Here is a 22,948-nt window from a genome sequence, read left to right as displayed (position 1 = left end):
CTCAGGGGAGTAATGACCCCCCCCCCCCCCCCCCCTTTTTTTCGATTCTATCCTTTATACCTCATTTTTTTGTGTCTTAACCCTCCTTTTTATTTTTTTCTTTTTTTTTCTTTTGATGTGACTTACTACCCTGATGTATTATTTATTTATTTTTTATGTGGATTGGGGTGTTAAAAGATATATATCCACTATATAGTTCCAAACATAATGTTTTTTCCATAGTTCATACTATGTACCTACCTAGGTAGAGTTCTTGTCCCACTAAAAAACACATCGTCCGTGCTGGAATGTGTGGCAGTGCTGATTCTTGGCTATTTAGCTCTTTTAACCAATCAAATTGTTTTATTATGTGTAATGTGGAGTTTCCAAGTTCAGTGGGTCGTCATCTCAAAGCTCCTCTCTCCACCGACTTTGACCAATTGTCACTCCACTTTCTTTAATGAAAGGCTGTGCTAACCTTGTTTTCCACATTTTCATTCCATTTCCACTGGTTCTCCCCCAAATCTCAGGTCACAGTCGCTAAATTCTCAACCTTGGAAGCTTGGCCATGTGTGGGTTATATACTATTTCCCTTTCCCCTTTCTTCATCCGCTCCTTTCCGGCTTTCTGTGAAAGTCCTCATATCTCCGTTCTGGCAACGGATCTAACTAATTTATAGCTCTCCCAAATTTCCGTTCCCACTTCAGAAGCCATACCTTCGGTCCACGAAGAATGAGCTCTAACAATAATTCCCTGGCCAATGAGCGAACAGGCCTTCTCCGTTCACACCGTGGCTCCTTCGATGGCCTCGCACCTCACGACCACACAGAACATGGACAGCATCACCACCATCCGAAAGATAACCGTGTCTGGGTGCATTGGCCGATGCATGTCGTCCATCTAACCTGGAGAACCATCGTTCGCGACTATGTCAATGTCTTGCTTATCTTTGTCCCCTTGGGCATCATTTCTGGTGCTCTTGGTTGGAACTCCACCACTGTCTTTACACTGAATTTCTTTGCTATTGTTCCCCTCGCTTCACTGCTCAGCTTTGCCACCGAGGAGCTAGCCGCTACTCTGGGCCAATCGCTTGGCGGCCTCATGAATGCCACATTTGGAAATGCTGTTGAGTTGATTGTAAGTTTGCCAAGCCTCAGCCCCGAATTAATGCCCGATGTATTACTATGTAGCGGGTGATACGGTGCTACGTACCAATGTTGATACTAATTTGCTTTGCTTGATAGGTCAGCATCATCGCCTTGAAACAGGGCCAGATTCGCGTCGTCCAGGCCAGTATGCTTGGCAGCATCCTGTCTAATATCCTACTGGTCCTGGGCTGCTGCTTCTTCGTCGGTGGACTCCGCTACCGCGAGCAGTCTTTCAACAGCACAGTCGCATCAACCATGTCTTCGCTCATGGCTGTGGCCTCCGCTTCGCTTATCATCCCTGCCACCCTCTACGCCGCCATCGAGAAACCAGACAGCAAACCCAAGCCCGACGGTAGCGGTATAGATATCATAGACCGGACCAAGGATGCCCAGCACAACATCCTCATCTTGTCACACGGCACTTCCATTATTCTGCTGCTTATCTACGTCATGTACCTCTACTTCCAGCTGGTATCCCACTCCGACCTCTTTGAAGAGACGAATGCCAGCGATACCGAGAACAACGCTGGCGCCGAGGAAGAGGAAGAGGAAGAAGAACGCCTTCTTAGTCCCTGGGCTGCGGGCGTGGTCCTTGTCGTCGTGACTGTCCTCGTCTCTATCTGCGCCGATTACCTAGTCGATGCTATCGATCCCCTAGTCAAGACGACCGGCATGAGCAAGACCTTCATCGGACTGGTACTGATTCCAATTGTGGGTAACGCCGCAGAACATGTCACCGCCGTTGTGGTTGCGTACAAGGACAAGATGGATCTCGCCATCGGAGTTGCTATTGGTAGCAGCTTGCAGATTGCGCTGTTTGTCACGCCGTTCTTGGTTATTCTGGGCTGGATCATGGGTGTCGAGATGACACTGCACTTCCAGACTTTTGAGACCGTTGCCTTCTTTATTTCCGGCTTGGTTGTTACTCTGCTTATTCAGGATGGAAAGTCAAATTACCTTGAGGGTGGTATGTGTCTCGGCATGTATATCATTCTGGCCTTGGCATTCTATGTCTACCCTGATACTCCCAACAAGACCTAGGCTGTTGGGTTTCTCTCTTTATTTTTTTTTCGGGTTGGGGCGGCTGTGAGGCTCTCTCTTTTGTTTATTTGATTCTACCCTGGTATCTACCATGTTTTTCTTGTGTCAAACCTGCTTGTTTATAGTACATGTCCTGGTAGTCAAAATTGCATGTGTGGGTATATTTTTGTCAGTCTTTATTACTAGTTAAAATAAGTAAAAATTCTATTGAAAGCGAATCACTTGATATAATTCCTATATCGACATCATGTACATTGCGGAAATATATCTATACCACATAACCCTAGAACCGGGCAAAAATAGTCTTTTCTTTACACATAGACCTGGGTAGATGAATCAAAACTTAGTTCCATCCCTTTAATCATAATTTAGACTAATTATCCCCCTGCATCTACATATATGTATGACCCTTCAATCCTGTTTCTAATTGTACATTTCATGACCTCACATCGAAATCCTTGGCGCTTACATAAGTATCCCGGAAATTTACTCGAGACCGCAAACTTCCCAAAATAGGCAGATTAATCTCGACCTCCCCGTCTCAATAATTGTACAGGGGCCAATTCTCACAACCGCAATCATGGCGCCTCGACTCAACCTCTTCACAGCCAACAAAGCCGTCTCGGCCCTGCGCCAATCCACCACTTCCGCACTGTCTTCCCCCCGGAGCATCGCCAGCCCTGTCCGATTCCGCGCCGTCCAGTCACTACCCATTCAGCGCCGATGGAACTCCTCAAGCGATGGCTCGAAGAAAGTCGAGTCCGAGCTTGACGAGAAGACTTTCCCGACTTCCGATCAGCTCCCCGATGTCACCGAGGAAGCCAACGAGATCTCCCGAATCATGGATAAGGAAAAGCGCTGTGATGGTATTCCTTCTTCCCCGGAGTTGGATCAGGGGTCACCCGTTGAGGAGGTGAGCATGAATACATAATCCAATGGCTTGTCTGGATATGGTTGTTAACTGAGTCTCGAATAGATCCTCAGCCGCGATAAGGACGCTATGAAGCACATGCCGAAGGTTATGCGGGATGCATTGAAGAAGTCTGGTGGCTCGCGCTCGTTCTCCACTTCGGCTCGGAGCCTCATGAACGATATGCACGTTGGGCCTGAGTCTAACAACCTTCCTGAGTCAAACCTCATGCCTAGTATGGCTGGAGAAGGCGCTAGCGATGAGGCCGCCGCTGCTCTTGCTAGCATGATTGAACAGGTGCAGGGTCAGGCTCTTGAAGAGAACCCCGGACTTAAGTTCGACCCTCCTGTCGTCCCCGAGGACCTTAAGACATTGAACTTCCGCAAGCGCTACGATACCATGCAGGATCAGTTCACCAAGATGATGATGGAGAGTGGGAAATTGACCAAGGCGCAGAAGGTATGTTTCTTTCGTTTTCCTTATCTTTGCGGAAAATTAACGGAATATTAGAACATGTCTCTGGTTCTGGATCACCTCCGCACCTCCTCTCCCCCACAGGTCAACCCCCGTCGTCGTCTCCTCGGCGCCCCTCCTGCTTCCCAGCTCCCCCTCGACCCCGTCCTCTACCTCACTCTCGTCGTCGACTCCGTGGCGCCTCTCTTCCGAATCCGTCAGCAGAAGGGTATCGCCGGTGGTGGTACTGCCGTGCAGATCCCCCACCCGCTGACTCTGCGTCAGCGTCGCCGTACTGCCATCAAGTGGATTCTCGATGCGTCGGATAAGCGTCGCGATGCGTTGTTCGCGAACCGTGTTGCGGCGGAGGTGGTGGCTGTTGCGGAAGGTCGTAGCGGTGTCTGGGATAAGAGGGACCAGCAGCACAAGATTGGTATCTCTGGTCGTGCAAACTTGAATACTAACCCTCGTCGCTAACTGTGTTGGCTTGTATTTCTTTCTGGGTTTTGGGGTTGGTCTTGTATCTCTGAGCACTTCTGCATATGTACATTTATAGTCTGGTCAAAAATTGACTTTTATTCTTCTTGGGTTTTTCTACTGGATGTATAACCCTTGGATTGGGGTTTGAATAGCTTGGGATCTCTTGGTATCATTGCTCTACGTAGGTATGTGGCTTACTACCTAGTTTTACTGACATTTCTATTATTAGAGGCCCTAGAACTTTACTTGCACTGCATATAACCTTGTTCTTTGTGTTGCTTCGTCTAGAACATTGTCTGATACCTTGGAGAATGCGACACTCCAATCCTATGATGTGCGACCCTTAGATCCATCAAAAAGAACTGGCGTAGTCAACGTGCCCAATATTGCAGACTTGATAGTCTTAAGAATTGTCAGCATACCCGCTAATTGTCTTATTATGTTTCCTATGCTTACTAGGTCGATATTGGACTACACAGGCTTAGAAGTTGTCAAGGATCTGCATAACTTAGCTCATTATTCTATAGAAAGGAACGAGCTCATTAAAATTAGGACTTCATCTTATATAGAATGAGTGTTCCTGGAATATGTCCCACAATAGGTGACATTGGCCACCGTACCATAATACCTAATACATTCAAATGTTGTTTGTCAGGGCAGATTTGCCCTAATTCTCGGGCCAAAGAGGTACTGGTCAAGAAATTGGGGGCTACTTTATACCTCGACTTGTTAGGGCCGCTTTCTTGTCATTGATACTAACGAGATGTTATTTTGATTTTCCTCCGCGCATCATTCCCGAAATAACTTTCTCTAACCTGGCTCCATCTATTTAGGGAAGAGCACAAGGCAGCCATCTACACCTATTCGTTCTCACGATCGTCGACAATCAGCCTTGAATCGCCCCAGACCTTGGCGTTACCACTTTGACACTAGCACTTTATAGTTGTTTCCTCCTGAGATGGGGGACTCTCAAGGGTTTGGCCCGTGAGAACGACGGAGATACATTCGCATCGAGACATTTTGCCCGCTTCGATTGACATATTGGTTTTTATACGAGCTCAAGGCTGTGTCTTTATACGTCATGCTGGGTGTTTTCCAATGGGGACCAGGAGGGTAGAAGAGAAAGAGTCTACGGCCCGGTGATATAAGTTATTGCTATAAGAATGCCATTCTATCACCATTGTAAACATACCATTCCTCTCAAACCAGTCTATCCAGCAATCCCAAACATGCTTTCTACACTCCTTATTCTCCCCGCGTTGCTGGTAGGCACATCTGCCGCCGCCGTGGTACCTCGTGATAGAACCTGCACTGTCGAATTCTATCAGCGACGGACTCAAGTGAGTTAACCATATCAAGCTGTGATCAATAGACATTAACATAAACAGAACCCATTTGTCGGCGGCGATAACACGCTAGTTTGCAGTGCAACTCTGGACTACGGCGACAGCCGAGAAAAGTACAGCCTTGCTACGGAGTGCAGAGATATGTGGCATGCAGGCGATCATTGCTATACCTCACAGTTACCGAATCATATCTGGTAATACTTGATATCTGTCCATTTCGGGAAAGAAATGCTAATATACTGCAACAGTATTCACACGAACGGTGATACCGATGGGTACTTGGACTATGGGGCTCAGCGCAAGGACTTCAATGGGGATGGATGCACGCTGGATAAAGGGGCGAATATTGTGGGTGATTGGAGTAGCATTACGTGTACCTTTTCTTGTACTTAGATGGTTTACTTTGATTATAGTTGGATTTGATAATAGTTTACCCCCAGATATTCACGCTTTGGATACTATCAAAGCTACTAAGTCGGAGGCCTACGAAGTATCACTCCACTTATATTAGAGATCTTGGATAATTATCTACTTGAGAAGCCATTTGTACCTTTTTAAGATAGAACTATTCACCTGTATAAGTTCGATGTCTTTATTCCTAAATCCATGATTAGCGACACCCTATATTGAAAAGGGTGGTTAACGACAAAAACTCGATAAAGCCAATGAAATACAGATTCGCATGGTGACTTAGTCGTCTGATCTCAGAATTTTCCTTATACCACCTGGTCTATGTGGATGAATCTTGGTGTGATAAGCGCATACTGGTCTTTTCTCGGTACGACATCGGTCTGGTGTCTAACTTCCATCGTGATCAGTTCGAATTCTTCCTACATATGCTTAGGATGGTATTATTTTGTCTTAAGTGTTCTGAGGCTTAACTAATGCATCTGTCTTCGAAGATCCATTAAGCAGCTTCTCCAGCCTTGCGGGAAGTGATAAACCGAAGCGATAACAATGGATAACGATTATTGATTCTCCGAACTGAACATAGTATAACTCCGTGAATTTGATTGAGTTTTTATGAGCTTGTGATCTCATGGTATCATTGCCCTATATAGGTATGCGTTACTCCCTAGTGTTACTTACATTTTCTATTATTAGAGGCCTGCCCTGAAACTTACATACCCTGCATGTCATTTGCTCCTACGGAGTCTGCATCGACTGCGTACAACCGTATATATGTTGTACATAGCATAATGTCTAGCAATTCTTGTCTTTCCCCTGCTGTTTTGGCGGTCACTCCTCGCCGCTTTTTGCTCACTGAGTATAATTGGGCACGCCCCTGACTGGGCCCCCAGTGAGGTCCACTGCTCACGATGCTCCATCGTAATGCACGCAATTGGCGTCCATTACCTCAATGGTATACTTACTTTTCACAACTTGATATGAGTTGTTCCGAACAACAAACCCCAAGATAATATTCCAATATCACTCAAGAGACATACATCCACGGGACGTAAATTGATCATCACGAAAATGCTGCTCTTCATCAACATTCCAGCCATAACGCTCCACTAGTAGAGGTTGTAGTTGATGGTCTGTTGGTAAAGAACGGAGGACACAACCTAAGTAGTCGTTAGCCACGATCATTATCTGAAGCCATGGGAGCTAAGCTACCATGCTGCTCCTGTCGCTTCTTTCTCCACCGTATAATTCGCTCGACTAATTCCGCCTTCGAGATAGGATATTCAACTGCACCACGATTATCTTGGGGCCCATTAAGATTCTCGGCCTGCTCCAGCATATCTGCTGTAGAGTTGTATCGTCCGCGCCAAGCTTTTTCGATCAGACGATCAAGATCACTGTGGCCAATCTGGATTTGGGGTAAAACAAGGCGGTCTTGATCGTCCATGGATATTTTCGCCGGGACTCCGGTCTCCAATTCGTGAATCAGACAACCCATAGCAAATATATCTGTCGTATCAGAGACCGTCTTCGACGGTCCTTTAAGTAGGACTGGTAGAGAAGGATTGGGCTTTCCGAATGGACAGCAGGCGCTGAAATCTCCAAAGAAAGCGTGGCCTTTGGTATCGAAAAGTATATTATCCTTGCGTATATCTGAATGGGTGATGCCAAGACTGTATATGTGAAGAAGCGCTCGTATGATGTCCCGATACCAAAGAACACGGTCTGACTGAGTTGATGTCATGTCAGAGTATGGAATGTATCTGCAAAGGTAGATGCCTTCTGGATAATTCGTATTAATGGCCTCTATGATGCTTGGACGAGGATGTTCTGTAAGGAGACGAAACACGGCCTTCTCATCTTTTTGGAGTCCAACGTGGAAAATGATTTCTGAGGCATAATCCCACAACTCTCGTGGAGTGGCGTCGCTGGACAGAGGCTCATATATCCGGCAGGACTTCAGAACGATATGATCATCGACATTGTAGACTTGTCCTGCTGCTCCAACACCTATGATATCAAGATCCGTTTGGTACTGGACTGTTAGAGTATAAGCAACATTGTCTGACAGCTTGTCCACAGGAGGATGCTCCGTCGGTGTCGTAGGAGTTCTTTCAACATCGCGCAATGGATTGTTGACGAATGATAGAAGTTGGCAAATCGTATTTGAACGATTTGCCAACTACGACAAATAATATAGCGCACAGTAGAGCACCATGAAGAGAGATACGATGTAAGAAAGACTCGCATTTTTGTCTTTGGATAACAGCTATGGAAGTTTTAAAGGGAAGGGGGTTGCATAAAACCCGTCACGTGCATCTGACCGGCTGTTTACAGCCACAGGATGACTTCAGTTTACCAAAATATGCCAGTCTGATAGTCTAAAAGGATGGTGGTCGCTTACTCAATCTAAAGATTGAGATAGTTATCTGCTTCGGCTATGTTTGGTCTCATCATCAACGGCACATGCTCCAATGGTTTGTAGATCGGACGTGGAGATACAACGTCTTTATATACTTCGGGATGTTAGCTCGAGCCGCTATACACGATGGAGTAAACGAGACTCCCCCTTTTGTCATGCACGGCCGACATGCAGTACTCTTGATGTGATGGCATCCTCCGGGGAAAGGAGGGCAGCTCTTAGCGAGAGGTAGCCATCACAACCTTGGAATCCTTGGCAATAAACGACTCTGTGGGGCCCTATCCCATTCTGGTATAAGCCACAGTAGGCTGAGCGAATCAGGATAATCAATTAGTCACTGACCATTAGTAAAGTGTCAGTGGTCACGCACTGAGCTCCTGTAAGGACGCACTGAGCATCATCTATTGATCACGTGATTGATCTGAGCCTCTCTGTGTCCATGCTGACGTCTACCGAGTGCCTTCATAAAAGCGGCGGCAGCTCAGATAGGAAAATTCATTGGCAGACATTATCCTGTGTACATAGGCGCATATAACCTTGTTCTCTGTGTTGCTTCGGGCACCAAAGTCGGGGATCCTCAAAAACTCCGGGATTTGCTTCGTCTACAGAACAATGTCTGATAGGCACCCGCACCCCGGGTCCGCCTTGCAGCACGCTTACCTAATTACAGCTTAGCTCCAGCAACGCAACTGTTCCTGGAGTCAAAGCAAAAAAAATAGCCCCTAAGACTTTCAATATTCTTCTTCTACAGTCTTGAATTTGATTCTAACCGGATATACAATACATCCCCGATCCGTGGATAGCGTTATACTTATTACCGACCTGACCATTGCCCAGTGCAACCCCAAGCTCCAGCTGACCCGGACTTTTCGGCCCTCTTTGCGCCCCCCACCACAATAGAGCCCACTCCTACGTTCCATTCGGCGTTGCGTCTCTCTCTACACCTTGAATGACCTAGGCCGACTACCCACCGGCCTCCTCCATTGAAGGTGGCTCCTACATTGCGCGGTGATTCCATTGAACTTGTCGACTACCATCCGACCTCTCATACAGCAACCGCAAGTGCTTCTGGTCGCGCCCACTCAAACGACTTTCAAGACAGTGCTAGGCGGTTCGACCCTGCCGCCGACTCGCAGCCGCTTGGCTTTGACATCGGTGTTCGAGAATCGAAGGAGGGATTAGAGCTCGACCAGCTTCGCCCCGAGGGCTCTCGTCTTAGGTTCTGGGCTGAAGCTCTCCGACGCCGCGCTTATAACGCATCGCACGGGATCGTCGACCCGGATTCCGAAAAGATGAAGTTCTCGCATAGTGTCCAGTTTAATGCGGTGCCAGATTGGAGCTCCAATTACATCGCGTATAGCAATTTGAAGAAACTGTGAGTGGCTTATCTCAATCGTCGGGTGGCTGTGGCTGTGGTAGTGTGTACATACCAATTTCGGGAAATCTGAATTGGTGTCACATTGCACAAGATCGATGCGTGACTGACTGGGTCGGATAATTGTTTGAATCGTGTTAACGTTGCATCGTGACTAGGATATACACCCTTGAGAAACAGGTCAACCGCATCGATGGACATGTGGCCACAGATGTAGAGTCTGCTCCGTTGTTGAGTGGTATTGAACCAAGTAACCCGGATGCAACCTTTAAACGGGCTCTTGACGTTGAGATGGATAAGATCTGTTCTTTCTATAAGAAGAAGGAGGCGGAGATTTTTGAACTCGCGGATGAGCTCATCAAAGACGCTGATGTGTATCTTTCCGAGACTGACGGCGTCAATATGGACCCCGTCAGTGAGACAGTCATCAAGGCAAGCTCCCGTCGCGGTAATGGCAATACCACCATCCCGCACCGGCGGCCCAGTGCTCTGAGCAATGACTCGATGGCGGACGATGAAGAAGAAGGCGGCGATAGCGACGACGACCGGTCCCCGGCTAATGTCCCACAGCGCCGGAGGTTGCTACAGTCGACTGATGGTGAGTCCAACACGGATGACCAGCACGGCGATATGGCAGACTCCTACTTTGGACAGCCGACCACCCGAGAACCGCACGAGTCGCACTTCAACGACGAGGACTTCATCGCTCTTTACAACACCGGTATATCGTTGAAGAAGCGTCTGATCGAATGCTACGTCTCACTCTGCGAACTGCGCTCCTTTATCGAGCTGAACAAGACTGGCTTCGCCAAGGCCCTAAAGAAGTATGACAAAACCTTGGATCGCAGCCTTCGCAGAGATTACCTAGCCTCTGTTGTCCATACCGCGGTACCTTTCACCGACAGTACTATGGCTGCCATCGATCAGCATATCGAGAACGTGGAGGGTGTGTATGCGGGCATCGTCACGAAAAACAACAGGCAGTTTGCTAGGCGCGAGCTGCGTCTGCATCTGCGTGAGCATGTCGTCTGGGAGCGGAATACCGTCTGGCGTGAGATGATCGAGATCGAACGTCGTGCGCAGGCTGCCAATGTTGGTATTCGCCAGACTCTCCTGGGTGGTGATGAGGACCCGGCCACTGCACGGCGCCAGGGAGACAAGACCGAGATGCGCACTCATGAGGTATCAACGCCGCTTGGTCGGTTCCAGTTCCCGACCTGGCTTTGCAGCTTGAGCTTCGGTACGCTGGTATTTAGTATCGCCATCTTCGGCGCATTGCTTTCTGTGAACATAATGGACACCCCCGAGGAGCAGAACTGCCTGGCAATGTTGGTCCTCGTTAGTATTTTGTGGGCCACTGAGGTATGAGATAATTTTTGTTCATCTGCTCACGTTTAATGCTGACATCGAGTGATAGGCTATCCCGCTGTTTGTCACTTCGCTTCTTATCCCATTCCTAGTCGTGACTCTAGGCATCATGCGGTCAGACGATGAAGCTCAGACGCGACTGGGGCCCAAGGAGTCAGTCGGCAAGGTGTTCGCAGCGATGTGGACTCCTGTGATTATGCTACTCCTAGGTGGCTTCTCAATCGCAGCGGCACTGTCCAAGTACGATATCGCACGGCGCATGGCCATGTTCGTGCTAAGTAAAGCCGGATCGAAGCCATCTGTAGTGCTCTTGACCAACATGTTTGTGAGCATGTTCCTGAGCATGTGGATCAGTAATGTTGCATCTCCCGTACTCTGCTACTCAATCATCCAGCCTTTGTTGCGCAATATGCCTCCCGAGTCAGACTTTGCCAAGGCACTCGTGCTGGGTATCGCGTTAGCCGCCAATGTTGGTGGTGCAGCGTCCCCCATTGCCTCGCCCCAGAACATCATTGCCCTGCAGAACATGGACCCGAGCATCAGCTGGGGCACATGGTTCTTCATCGCACTTCCTGTCTGCATCATCTCCATTCTCCTGATTTGGGTCCTGCTGCTGGTAACATTCCGTCCGGGCCGCAACACAACAGTGATGGCCTTCCGTCCCGTCAAGGACCGCTGGACCGGCATGCAGTCCTTCATCAGCATCGTCACCATTATGACAATCATCCTCTGGTGCACCAGCCACCAGCTCGAGCACATCTTCGGCGACATGGGCGTAATCGCCATCATCCCTCTCGTCCTTTTCTTCGGTACCGGTATCCTCAACAAAGAGGACTTTAATAACTTCCTCTGGACCATCATCATTCTCGCTGCTGGTGGTTTGTGTTTAGGCAAGGCCGTCACCTCATCAGGCCTGCTGCACACAATCGCCATGGGAATCACCGCCCGCGTCGAGAACCTCAGTCTGTACAGCGTCCTCTTGGTCTTTTGTTCTCTCATTATTGTCATGGCTACCTTCATCTCGCACACCGTTGCTGCCCTCATCATCCTCCCGCTTGTCCGCCAGATCGGCGTTAGCATGGAGGACCCTCACCCGAACTTGCTGGTCATGGCCAGTGCTTTGATGTGTTCTGTTGCGATGGCTTTGCCCACCAGTGGATTCCCTAATATGAGTATGTTCCCCCTTCAACTGTATCGAGCTCTCTGCTAACTTGTCTTTAGCTGCTATCATGACCGAAGTACCCACCACAGGCCAGCGATATCTTCAAGTCCGCCATTTCCTCACTCGCGGCATCCCGGCCAGTCTTATGGCCTTTGTGGTGATTGTCACCCTTGGATATGGACTGATGTATGTTGCGGGGTTGTAGATGGAGTGGTCTCGTGACACTGAAAGATGTTGCGGTTCTTTTTGCTTAGACTTGGTTCATATACTCGAAAAAAACGAGAACATATATGAAGTGTACGAATCATATTGGGGTTGGTTATACTACCTACTCTTTTCTCTATTGTCTGATTCTTTGTATTTATTCTTTTCCTATGGGTTTCTGTTGGGGGTGGATCTGTTGCACAAATGATAATAGATAGATGGGTTGTCCAAGGGTGTTCAATGCATATATTTTTCATGAGAATAGTTACACTGTCCGACTTGGACTAAGCCGATTTCAAAAGATCGTCTGCACGATGTCTAAGATTCGATCTTCTGTGTAAGGTGTTTCCCTGTTTACTTGGTAGGTATGTACTTTTCTACGCATGGAAGATCATAACACAAAAGCCTAGTTTATTATTCCAATTCTCCAAAAGGCTAAAGTATTGTACACCGCAGACACCGTAGAGACCAGATCTAGGGAGATAACCTAGCAAAGACAAAAGACAAAGAAATAGACATAAAACCCATGCATCATGCATCACCATAACATAACCCATAACAAGTCATTGAAGATCCGTCCCGATTACCCGTAGGTTCGGAGTTCATCTCGAGATAGCAGATATAGAAGGTATATATATACACTCTATTTGCTGAGATTAATTACTAGAATGTCAGTCAGTGAAATGCACCAACAGTAAGTTTGTAGGGTTAGGATTAGATGTGACGACACAAGGAAATTGGGAAGGGAAGAAAGGAAATGGGAATACTAACAGCAAACCAATCGTCAAATCACCATGAATCTTCGCCTTGAGTTGAACCTCAATATCCAGATTAAGGTCCAATCGCAAACGAAGCTGTTCATCACGACCACCATCGTCCTCTTTCTTCTCCTCGCCACCATTCAGAATCCCGCCAACAGCCTTGCCCGCACTACCAGTAACACCGTTCAAGGCATTACCGGCTGTATTCTGCACGAGCTGACCGGCCTGATCGGCACCGCCAACACCGGGGAGTCCGCCGAGTGGGCCATTTTGTTGCTGCTCTGGGCGACGCTGGCGACGAACACGACGGGGTCTGGGTGGTTCGGGTTCCATTTCGCGGGGCACGGATTCAGTATCTGATTCTGGGCGGGGACGAGGTCTGCGACGACGTCGTTCGGGCTTGGGTTGAGGTTCAGGTTCAGGCTCTTCCTCTTCTTCTTCTTGTTCTTGTTCGGGCTCAGGCTCTGAGTCCGGTTCTTGTTGTTTGGGCTGGTCTTCTTGCTCTTGCTCGTTGGGTTTGTCTTGGTCTTGGTCTTGTTCCGAAGCTGGAGGGGTTTGTTCTTGCTTCGGTGACTTTTTGCCTAGCTTGGGAGGGGCACGCTTCGGCTTGTTGGGTGTTGTGGTTGTTGAGTCTGGGGTAGGAGTGGGAGGTTGTTCTTGGTCAGACATATTGGAAGTAGAAGAAAGTTGTTAAGAGAGGGGGGGATATGAGGAGAATATGAATTGTTTTCGAGATATTAAAGGACAAAGCGTCAGGGATAAATGAAGTATGGGAAGTGCAATGATGTAGTTGAAATGAATGCCTGTTCAACCGTTTATATCATCAGAGGGCGCCACATCGGAATAAAACCGGGTCTGGTAAATAGGATTCTAGTTGCCTCCGACGTCAGATTGGAGGGCTTGGCTATCGGATCCATGCGAGACGGGGCTAAGACCCTTTTCTGGTTTGATATTAAAAGTACGTATAATTAATCAAAAGTGTAATGACGTCGGGGACAAGGATTAAGCGCCCTAATGGATTTTGATATTTGGTCTCATTGACCAATTAGACTTGATCTCGGAGAATTTAGTGCATTCACATCTCCACTATATAAATTAAAGTAAACGTAAGATTTCAGTCTCATAAGGCCTTGACGTCGAGTGGCGTCATGGTCTCAGTAAATATAGTAAATTCTATGAAGAGTATCCATCATTTAACCAATGATCGGATTAAACAGGGCAAATTACTTGTTCCTGTCTTTTTCCTTTTTCTTCATTTTTTGGTTCAAGCCACGAGTTTTCATTTGTTTCCACGGATCGTTACATAGTGAGGCGGATATTCAGTTGGCCACTCCGAGGGTTTACCGGTGTGGACACGGCATATCAAGGCTCTTCCAATCTGATGACGAACAGCCTCCAACGTCATAGTTGATATGTATGTCTGCGCCGTATTTCCTTTCAGTTTTTATCTTATATCCTTCTTCTTTTGTACATTTTTTTTTCTTCTTAAAAATTATCCTCTATACTCCATCTAATTCATCACATACACACATTCAATATGGCAACCGTTCACAAGACCAAAGAGCAACCAAAGAAGCTCCAGCCCAAGAAGCTTCCCGTACAAGACCTCTCCGACGGGGAAGACTATGACAGCGCCGATGACTACACCGACGATTCTGAATACGAGGACGAAGTACCACAAACCAAGAACCAGAAAGGCAAACTACCCAACAAACAATTGCAGAAGAACTTGCCAAAACAAAAACAACCCGTTCAACAATACGATTCAGATGAATACACGGATGGATCTGAATATGACGAAGATGATTATGAATACTCAGACGACGAAGCCGTGCAACCCTACTCGAATGAAAACTCAGACTTCAAGCCCAACGGCGGCATGGATGTCCTCAAGAAAGAGGAGAAATCTATGCTGGACGAGGAAGGTATGAAGCTGAGATTGGAACTGAATTTGGAAATTGAGGTCGAGCTCAAGGCACGCATCCACGGCGACCTCACCCTAGCTCTCATGTAAGTAATAACTGAGGCATGCTATCCTTCCCCCTCATACCCTTTCAAGAATGTCTGCTCAAAGACCGAACTAGGAGTTGATCGCGTTTATCAACAACAGGGCTTGATCACCCATCTCTGGCTTCCATTGCCAATATCACGAACATCCAACGTCGTCACGAGTGATCCTTTTTCGATGCTTCAATTGCTTTGATGTTGATTTCATAGAGCCATGTTTTTGATTTAATATTTCATTTGTCTATTCGGGATCTTTTTCTCTTTTTTTGCAATGGTTTTCCTGGTCGGCGTGTAGGGCCAAGGGAATGAAATACACTGGAGTGTATATTGCTATGTATATTCCTTGGGCGATCAAATGGAGTTGAATTCAATTTTCATCAAGTGCAACGGTGCAAAAGTGTAATAGTATAGTGTAGCAATGGATAGTATGATGTGATGAGTGTAAAGTGTCAGACATAGCGGAAAGTATGAAGCCGAGGCCCCGGGCCTTGGCACTAAATCTAGCAACCCGTTGTGTTACCAACTCCCCTCTTGCATTGTACGTGTCTGTATTCGGTTCTGTACCCAGTTCAAATCCCAACCGTCTCACTTGTTTCGCACAAATCCAGCTCAATTGACACATCGGCACTGTACACATCCCCCAATAACCGCCACAATGTCGTCCAAAGAGTTCATCGTCAAACACATGAATGCCGACCACCAAGATTCCCTCATACTATTCCTACAAGCTTACTGCGGTATCACCTCCACCCAAGCCAAAAATGCCCAACTGGAAGAAATCAGCACCTCAAACCTGATCATCACCGCGAATGGGACTCGCTACAGCGTCCCCATCGAGCCCGAGATGAAAAACTACTCGGAGGCACGCGGCCGAATGGTCGCCATGCACAAGGACAGTCTAAAGCGTCTGGGCCGCAGTGAGGTCACACTCACAGAGTACCGTGCCCCGCGCGGTATCCACGCCGTGATCTTTGGGCTGTGTTTCCTTCTCTACGTCACCTGCTTCCTGCGCAGCAGCCTGCAACCCGGCTCGGCTCTCTACGAGTACTTGGGACTCCAGCGTGTGCCGTGGCTTCCGCGTTTCGTCTACGTTATCCAGCCATATGTTGTCGCTATTCATGTCTTCGAGACCACGGCGCTGGCTGTCACTATGTTGAAGCCGCTGAATGTGCCCGTTCTGTCGGGTTTGTGGTGGAAGTGGATGGCATCATGTTCTGTCGAGGGATACGGTTCGTTCGCGCGCATTAAGGATATTGTGAAGGAGCAGAAGGCGAAAAATGGCAAGAGCCAGTAGAGAGCATGGGCTCAATGGGAGCACACTGGCAGAGAAAATTCAATCATTTGTATCTTTAATCAGGTAGCTGAAAGGAAATCTAAAAAAAAAATAGACAAGTTCATATTCAATGTTGTACGACGTCTGAATGCCAATGGATTGAATATTCAGATCGTGTTTGATGGCCCCTTCCAGATCGTGATCAATGTATTTGCACGTGACTATATGCTGAGTCAGTCAACCAATATCACCTGACCAGATCCAGAGACTGGAACCACTAGTCCCAATTCAGCCTAGTGTCAGTTAGGGCACTACACAAGCGAGCGACACAGTGCGCCCTGCGAAATTCACGGACTCCACGACCTCAAACTCCCACGACAACCCTACGACAACTAATTTGTGTTTCTGGTGAAGGGCTGCACATTTAGAGGTGAGTTATCCGGCTATCTCAACTCCTGCATGGTTTCTTTCGAAAAATTCTGTTTCGCTCGCTGCGCCCATCAATTTCGATCATCGATATTCAATTTCTCCATATCAACCATCGATACTGCCTCGCATTCAACGGTCATTCAACCACTCCGATACCATCGTCGCCCAACTGTTTGGTATTCGAAGATTGATTTTGTACGACGTTCGCGACGAAACAGAAGGATTGAAAGGGAAAAAAAAAAGAAACTTGTTCAAGGCCCACAATCAACAAGATCTAACTTGTCTCCGTCAACTTAGACCCCTCCATCAATCGCAAACATGGGTATTTCTCGGGATTCTCGCCACAAGCGCAGCGCCACTGGCGCCAAGCGCTCTCACTACCGCAAGAAGAGGTACGATTTTATCAACCCAGCATGAGAGTGAATGTTTCCTTTAGGAAGAAAACATGGATTCGATATACCAGTTACAGTTTCTTACATGTCTTTGTCCTACAGAGCCTTCGAGAAGGGTCGCCAGCCTGCCAACACCCGTATTGGTACCAAGCGCATCCATCTTGTCCGCACCCGTGGTGGTAACCAGAAGTTCCGTGGTCTCCGTCTCGACTCCGGTAACTTCTCCTGGGGTTCTGAGGGTATCTCCCGCAAGACCCGTGTCATTGGAGTGTCTTTCCACCCCTCCAACAACGAGCTGGTCCGCACAAACACCTTGACCAAGTCCGCCGTTGTCCAGGTTGACGCTGCTCCCTTCCGTCAGTGGTACGAGGCCCACTACGGCCAGCCCCTCGGCCGTAGACGCCAGCAGAAGACCGATGCCGAGGAGGAGAAGAAGTCCGCCTCCGTCGCCAAGAAGCAGGCTACCCGCTTCGCCGAGTCCGGTAAGACCGAGTCCGCCATCGAGCGCCAGTTCGAGTCCGGTCGTCTTTTCGCCGTTGTTGCCTCGCGCCCCGGCCAGTCTGGCCGCTGTGACGGTTACATTCTGGAGGGTGAGGAGCTTGCTTTCTACCAGAAGGCTATCCGCAAGTAAACGAAAAAATAAAATATTCGGTTGTTGCAACGGGTGGATCGGAGTTTCAGCTATGTCATGATCAGAGCATCCACAGGATGCAATTTGTCTGTAAAGCTCTGAGCCGTCAAATCCATGGGATTGTTCCTAGTTTCACGTCTTCGTTGGTAATTGCATTCCTATGTGTAGTGTAGATCGACTAGATACGGAGTAGATGATTAGCATGGGGTATAGGTACCAGTAGTAAGATGAATTAACTTATTTACAAAACATATCAATACTCTTGTCCATCAAGTGGAAGATCTCCGGGGATCCTTCCGGGGCCGAGCTCGATGCTTATCCATCTCTCCCCTCCCCACAGTCCAACCTCCCTCAACCACCCACCATGGCAACCATCAAAACCCGCATCTGCATGATCTCAGACACTCATACAAGCACTCCCCACCCACCCCAAGCAACAAACCATGCCTACCGCCACCCCCTCCCAAAAGCAAACATCCTCCTCCACGCCGGCGACCTCACAAAAGTGGGGTACCGTGTCGAGCACGAAGCCATGATCTCCATGCTCACCACCGCCGAAGCCGAACTCAAACTCGTAATAGCAGGAAACCACGACATAACCCTAGACGAAGACTACTTCACATCCTTCGGCTACACCCGCCACCAACGCCCCGAACAACTAGGCGACCAATCCATCCTACTATCAGACGACCTCCATCCCGCCCTCCGCACCTCACCCCCAAACAAAGACTCCCTAAGAGCCTACGCCCGCTCCATAAAATCCCTCTGGACGAGCGAAGCTGCCCGGAAGGCAGGAATAATCTACCTAGAAGAAGGAACACACTCCTTCACACTCTCAACAGGAGCGAGATTCACTATTTACGCTTCGCCGTACCAGCCGGAATTCTATAATTGGGCTTTTGCATACCCACGCTCCGAAGATAGATACAACCCTGCCCCTGTCGCGCATGCACAGCCTGTAAACCCGGTCCCGGATTACCCTGCCGTCGATATCATGCTAACGCACGGCCCGCCTGTCGGTGTGTTGGACCAGGTGCCGCCTGATTTGAATGTTGGGTGTGAGCATCTCCTCCGTGCCGTGCGGCGGGCGAAGCCGCGTTTGCATCTCTTCGGACATATTCATGAAGGATGGGGTGCGCAGCGTGGGGTGTGGGATGATGAGGTGGGTGGTGGTGTTAGGCTTGAAGATTTGTCGACGGATATAGAGGAGATGCTGGAGAGTCGGGGCGCGTTTTGTGATGTTAGTGATGGGGCGGAGAGGCCGTTGAGGGTTGGGGAGGAGACGCTTTTTGTTAATGGGAGTATTATGACGGTCAATTATGAGGCGAGGAATGCGCCGTGGGTGGTTGATTTGGAGCTTCCTGTCGCTGGTGCATAGGGTCTGGTGGTATATCTTACCTTAACGGGTTCCTAGATATAGTATGGTGCTAGGTAACTATGGATGCACGACTGAATTGATACAAGGAGGTTGGTGCTATTACTAGGGAAATATGTAGAGGCGATGTGGGGTTTCGGTTAAATATATATATATATATCATTAAGAGCCAAAATATTCCGGAACTTGAGCATAATAGTGAATGTTGAGGGAGATAGGGATACTGAGTTGTATGTGTAGGTGGATATATATATACCAAGACTTAGGGAAAAGGTGTATACACACAAAAAAGAACCGTCAATTGAAAGTAGCTACATAGAACCCGAGCAAGGAATATGATGATATAATTTTTCTTTAAATCTATATATACGCAGTACAGCACAGGGAATAGCTACATACACAGTGAACGGCCACAGTAAGACCATCGACTACCCGAGAAACAACCTTGGAAGAACACATAAAACACTGTTGCAAATCATAAGACCAAAGGAAATAGTCATAAAATAAAACAAATTATCCCCAACTCCCATCATCAAAATAAGACTCAAATTCACCTCTAAGGAGCACCACCAAGACCTAGCAAAGTTGTTAGCACCTGAAGCGATATCATAATATACCTAGAAGACTCACCAGCAGCAAAGGCTAGATACCAAGTACGCGTAGCACCGCCATCAATCCAGCTGTAGTCGAAATTCGGCTGGGTAAAGAACTTCCATGACGCTTTCGGATCGATGAGAGCAAGGTTGGCGTATAGCACACCTCTCCATCCACCGTCAACCTTTGAGGCCGGGTTGGTTGCACTTTCAGCGAACATTGCCTGCCATTCCTGGCTCACGAACTCCTTTCGTCGTGTGAAGGGAGAGTGTGGCATGAGCGGTAGCATGTGGATACTAATGGTAACTCGTCAACAATAGTTCAAAATGAAAACAATGAGGGAAGGGGTGATACATACCCTTGAACGAATTCGAGGTTGGCACCGAAGTAAGTAGTGTGATCGACCTTGTTCTCGAATAGCTGTTTTGGCCTGTCAGTGTCCAGTTTGGGATAAACACGCAATAATGATGGCACTTACAATTCCAGTGACCCTGTTCGCGACAAAGTTTGCCGGCTGGTTGGCATTATCATTTTCCATCAAGAAGTAGTTATTGAGAGATCGACCCAGAATGCCTAGCATCATATTGCCACGAGCTTCCATGCTCGCATCGCCGGTCGTCTTTCCCCACATCTTGATCGCGTATGCGAACATGGTATCTTCCGACGTAGATTCCTGGTCCTTCCCATCGAATGACTCGAATAACCCCTTCGCCCAGGAGTGTCCGTTATACCAATCGAATGAGCGCGAGAATGGGAAGTGCGGATCATTTCCAATAGAGTTACCAGCGTCACGAACAAGCATGTTCACCCACTCTTTGTTCGCGGCCAGCCAGCTTGGATCAAGAGAGCCGATGATGGCCGCTGTTTGGATGAAGTAGCCATAATGGAAGTGGTGGTCGTTGTACGCGGTGTTTCCGAAGTCCTGGTTCAAATCGCCGTTGTAGCCGGCGGTCGAGACAACGCCCTTCCAGACGGCGTCGTAGGCAAGCGGGTTTTCTTGCTTATTCTGCACGAATAGATCGAAGGATTTCTTCAGCTTTTGGAAGGCGTCGGCTGCTAGATCGGCGTTCTTGCCGAGCTGGTTAACCGTGTATACTAGTGTGGCGAATTTGCTCAACGCCTTGCCGCTGTAGTACATGCTGTTGAGAGCTGTCTGCTCGGAAATGTTCTGCTGGAGCTCCTTGGGAGCAGCCTCGATGATGGCATGTCGGGCCGCGGCTGATAGCTCGTGGACACTGCCCTGGGTGGTTGACCACGGGGCGAATCCGATATCCACGGGGAGGTTTTCTTGGACCATGGTCCAGGTTTCTCCGATCACGGCAGTGGAGTTGCCCTTTGTTGTGGTGCGAAGGTGAATATCGGTGATACGGCCCTTGGTGGCACCGTCGAAGGACTGGACGTGATGGGGTAGGGCGAACATGATCAGAGGTGTACCTTTGACATCCTTTCCGGCCTTGGTCCAAGTGAGCCTGTAGTTGCCTACATCACCTGTGACAGAGCCAGAGACCTCTCCTGATACAGGGTAGACACCAGATGAATTATCATAGAACTTCTCGCCAGACTTGCCCGCGGGGTTCTTTGCGACTTGGATAGTACCAGAGAAGCCCTGGGGACCGTGAAGAGTGGAATTTGAGACTAGCTTGAACTTCGGATCCTTGCCATCAGCCGGTGTGGCATATAGAAGCCAGCTCGTGTCATCCTCAAGGTAAACCTGGGACTTGAAGATGCCGGGCCTAGGTGAACCGGCGCTGACGACCTTGCGGAAGAAAACACCACTTTCAATCACGGGCTGTAGATCCTTGTATACAGCTGTTGTGTAGCCCATGCCTTGCACAACGGGGAAGGTAATCTGCTGAGCTGAGCCTTCGGAGCGCTTGATGACAGCGTGGGCCGAGAAAGCCTTTGGCTGTTCGATCTTCATAATGGAAGACTGATCAAGCTCAGCCGCAGAGAAAATCAGATGCTGAAGACCGACTGGGTTGATGTAGTACTGCACTGGGTTTCCGGGAATCTTCTCGCTCTTAGGTCCATATGCGAGCATGTGAGGCTGGATATGGGAGACAGACATACCCCAGCTCTTCAGGGTGCCGCCTCCCTTGGACCATGATAGAGAGTAGGGCTGAGCGAAGGTAGCATTGGTCTGAGTGCCTAGGAAAAGACCGGCGTAGAACTTATTCGTCGCAATAGGGTCTTTGGTATTGGCCTACACCTCGTTAGAACTTTTGATTCGTATCGCCCTTTCGCACTTGATTTTATCTTACGTGCTGGTTCTGCACAGGGTGGTCACTTCGAGACTGGATATTAGCAGGCACAGGACCAGTGCCAACTGGCTGGAAGATATCTTGGCCGTTCATAGCTTCAGGATTATCTGATTCAACCTCGTGTGAAGGATCCGTGGGAACGGGTTCTACTAAGCATTAGAATATATGCGAAGTGCTATACCAACTCATGTTAAATTTTACCTTGCACCACTGTGGTACTTGGTTCAGCCTGCGGTGAGTCTGTCACAGATCCAGTTGTAGCAATTGGCGCTGAGGTTTCAGGCAGTTGTGCTGTAGTTGTCGCTTGGACAGGATCTGGGCTTCCTGTATCAGTAGACTGCTCTGTCGCAACAGGTTCTGGTGCACGATCAGTATTATCTTCTTCACCCAGCAAATCTTCCAAGCCGTTAATAAACTGTCCAACGTCAAATTGTGGAAACGGCTGCTCTGATGAATGGCCGTCTTGTTCTAAAGCCACTCGATACACCTAGTCCTAGATGTTAATACCATGCCATATACGATGCAGCGCATTTCTTGAGCGCGCATTTCTCTGAGACTTACTGGTTTGGACTCGGGAATCAGAAGCCTGCTTTCACTGTTGGAAGGTGGATATTGAGTCTCAAAGGCGCTTGCAGGCCCGGCAGCTGTATTCTGTAGAGCAGCTTCTACCACATTTCCCACAGGCGGGAGACAGTGGGCTAATTCTGTGGTGAGACAAATCAGCAAAGCTGTAGCCTTCCATTTCGAGCGTGAGTCCATGTTGAAAAGCCAGATCTTGTCACGAGTGTTCAACACACGGAGCTTGTAAGAAATCTGTGTGCTATTCCTCGATCCAATCCGATCGGATATGAATCTCTTTAAGGACAGACGACTTCGGAGGGGTCCAAAAGGCAACGCGAGATAAAAGAAGACAAATGACTTTTGAGAAA

General features: G+C 48.3%; 9 protein-coding genes across 9 annotated transcripts; 7 read left to right on the top strand and 2 right to left on the bottom strand.

Annotated features, from left to right (window-relative positions):
* Positions 1-711: 711 nt before the first annotated feature.
* On the top strand, positions 712-2,168 carry PGRI_006490 (calcium/proton exchanger; the record flags this gene model as incomplete). Its single annotated transcript, XM_040788362.1, has 2 exons — positions 712-1,116; positions 1,224-2,168. 2 exons carry the CDS (start codon positions 712-714, stop codon positions 2,166-2,168), a joined length of 1,350 nt encoding a protein of 449 aa, XP_040652134.1.
* A 580-nt stretch (positions 2,169-2,748) lies between these two features.
* Positions 2,749-4,008, top strand: PGRI_006480 (mitochondrial 37S ribosomal protein uS7m; the record flags this gene model as incomplete). Its single annotated transcript, XM_040788361.1, has 3 exons — positions 2,749-3,081; positions 3,145-3,537; positions 3,589-4,008. The coding sequence occupies 3 exons, from the start codon at positions 2,749-2,751 to the stop codon at positions 4,006-4,008; spliced, it is 1,146 nt and encodes a 381-aa protein (XP_040652133.1).
* A 4,791-nt stretch (positions 4,009-8,799) lies between these two features.
* PGRI_006470 (putative plasma membrane phosphate transporter Pho87) lies at positions 8,800-12,297 on the top strand (the record flags this gene model as incomplete). Its single annotated transcript, XM_040788360.1, has 5 exons — positions 8,800-8,825; positions 9,146-9,562; positions 9,721-10,924; positions 10,980-12,102; positions 12,152-12,297. The coding sequence occupies 5 exons, from the start codon at positions 8,800-8,802 to the stop codon at positions 12,295-12,297; spliced, it is 2,916 nt and encodes a 971-aa protein (XP_040652132.1).
* Positions 12,298-12,952: 655 nt separating this feature from the next.
* PGRI_006460 (uncharacterized protein) lies at positions 12,953-13,726 on the bottom strand (the record flags this gene model as incomplete). The annotated part of the gene is made up of 2 exons (XM_040788359.1): positions 12,953-12,959; positions 13,068-13,726. 2 exons carry the CDS (start codon positions 13,724-13,726, stop codon positions 12,953-12,955), a joined length of 666 nt encoding a protein of 221 aa, XP_040652131.1.
* An 868-nt stretch (positions 13,727-14,594) lies between these two features.
* On the top strand, positions 14,595-15,071 carry PGRI_006450 (uncharacterized protein; the record flags this gene model as incomplete). The annotated part of the gene is made up of 1 exon (XM_040788358.1): positions 14,595-15,071. One exon carries the CDS (start codon positions 14,595-14,597, stop codon positions 15,069-15,071), a length of 477 nt encoding a protein of 158 aa, XP_040652130.1.
* Positions 15,072-15,719: 648 nt separating this feature from the next.
* On the top strand, positions 15,720-16,358 carry PGRI_006440 (DUF2470 domain-containing protein; the record flags this gene model as incomplete). The annotated part of the gene is made up of 1 exon (XM_040788357.1): positions 15,720-16,358. One exon carries the CDS (start codon positions 15,720-15,722, stop codon positions 16,356-16,358), a length of 639 nt encoding a protein of 212 aa, XP_040652129.1.
* A 726-nt stretch (positions 16,359-17,084) lies between these two features.
* Positions 17,085-17,789, top strand: PGRI_006430 (40S ribosomal protein eS8; the record flags this gene model as incomplete). The annotated part of the gene is made up of 2 exons (XM_040788356.1): positions 17,085-17,158; positions 17,261-17,789. The coding sequence occupies 2 exons, from the start codon at positions 17,085-17,087 to the stop codon at positions 17,787-17,789; spliced, it is 603 nt and encodes a 200-aa protein (XP_040652128.1).
* A 364-nt stretch (positions 17,790-18,153) lies between these two features.
* Positions 18,154-19,167, top strand: PGRI_006420 (metallophosphatase domain-containing protein; the record flags this gene model as incomplete). Its single annotated transcript, XM_040788355.1, has 1 exon — positions 18,154-19,167. The coding sequence occupies one exon, from the start codon at positions 18,154-18,156 to the stop codon at positions 19,165-19,167; it is 1,014 nt and encodes a 337-aa protein (XP_040652127.1).
* Positions 19,168-19,720: 553 nt separating this feature from the next.
* PGRI_006410 (glucan endo-1,3-beta-D-glucosidase) lies at positions 19,721-22,778 on the bottom strand (the record flags this gene model as incomplete). The annotated part of the gene is made up of 7 exons (XM_040788354.1): positions 19,721-19,740; positions 19,795-20,054; positions 20,117-20,178; positions 20,237-21,961; positions 22,020-22,165; positions 22,221-22,506; positions 22,581-22,778. The coding sequence occupies 7 exons, from the start codon at positions 22,776-22,778 to the stop codon at positions 19,721-19,723; spliced, it is 2,697 nt and encodes an 898-aa protein (XP_040652126.1).
* Positions 22,779-22,948: the final 170 nt, after the last annotated feature.

This window comes from Penicillium griseofulvum (assembly GCF_001561935.1).
Source record: "Penicillium griseofulvum strain PG3 chromosome Unknown contig_79, whole genome shotgun sequence".
Lineage (NCBI taxonomy): Eukaryota > Fungi > Ascomycota > Eurotiomycetes > Eurotiales > Aspergillaceae > Penicillium > Penicillium griseofulvum.
The sequence above is the reverse complement of the archived record's forward strand: the minus strand, read 5'-3'. Positions and strand labels throughout refer to the sequence as shown.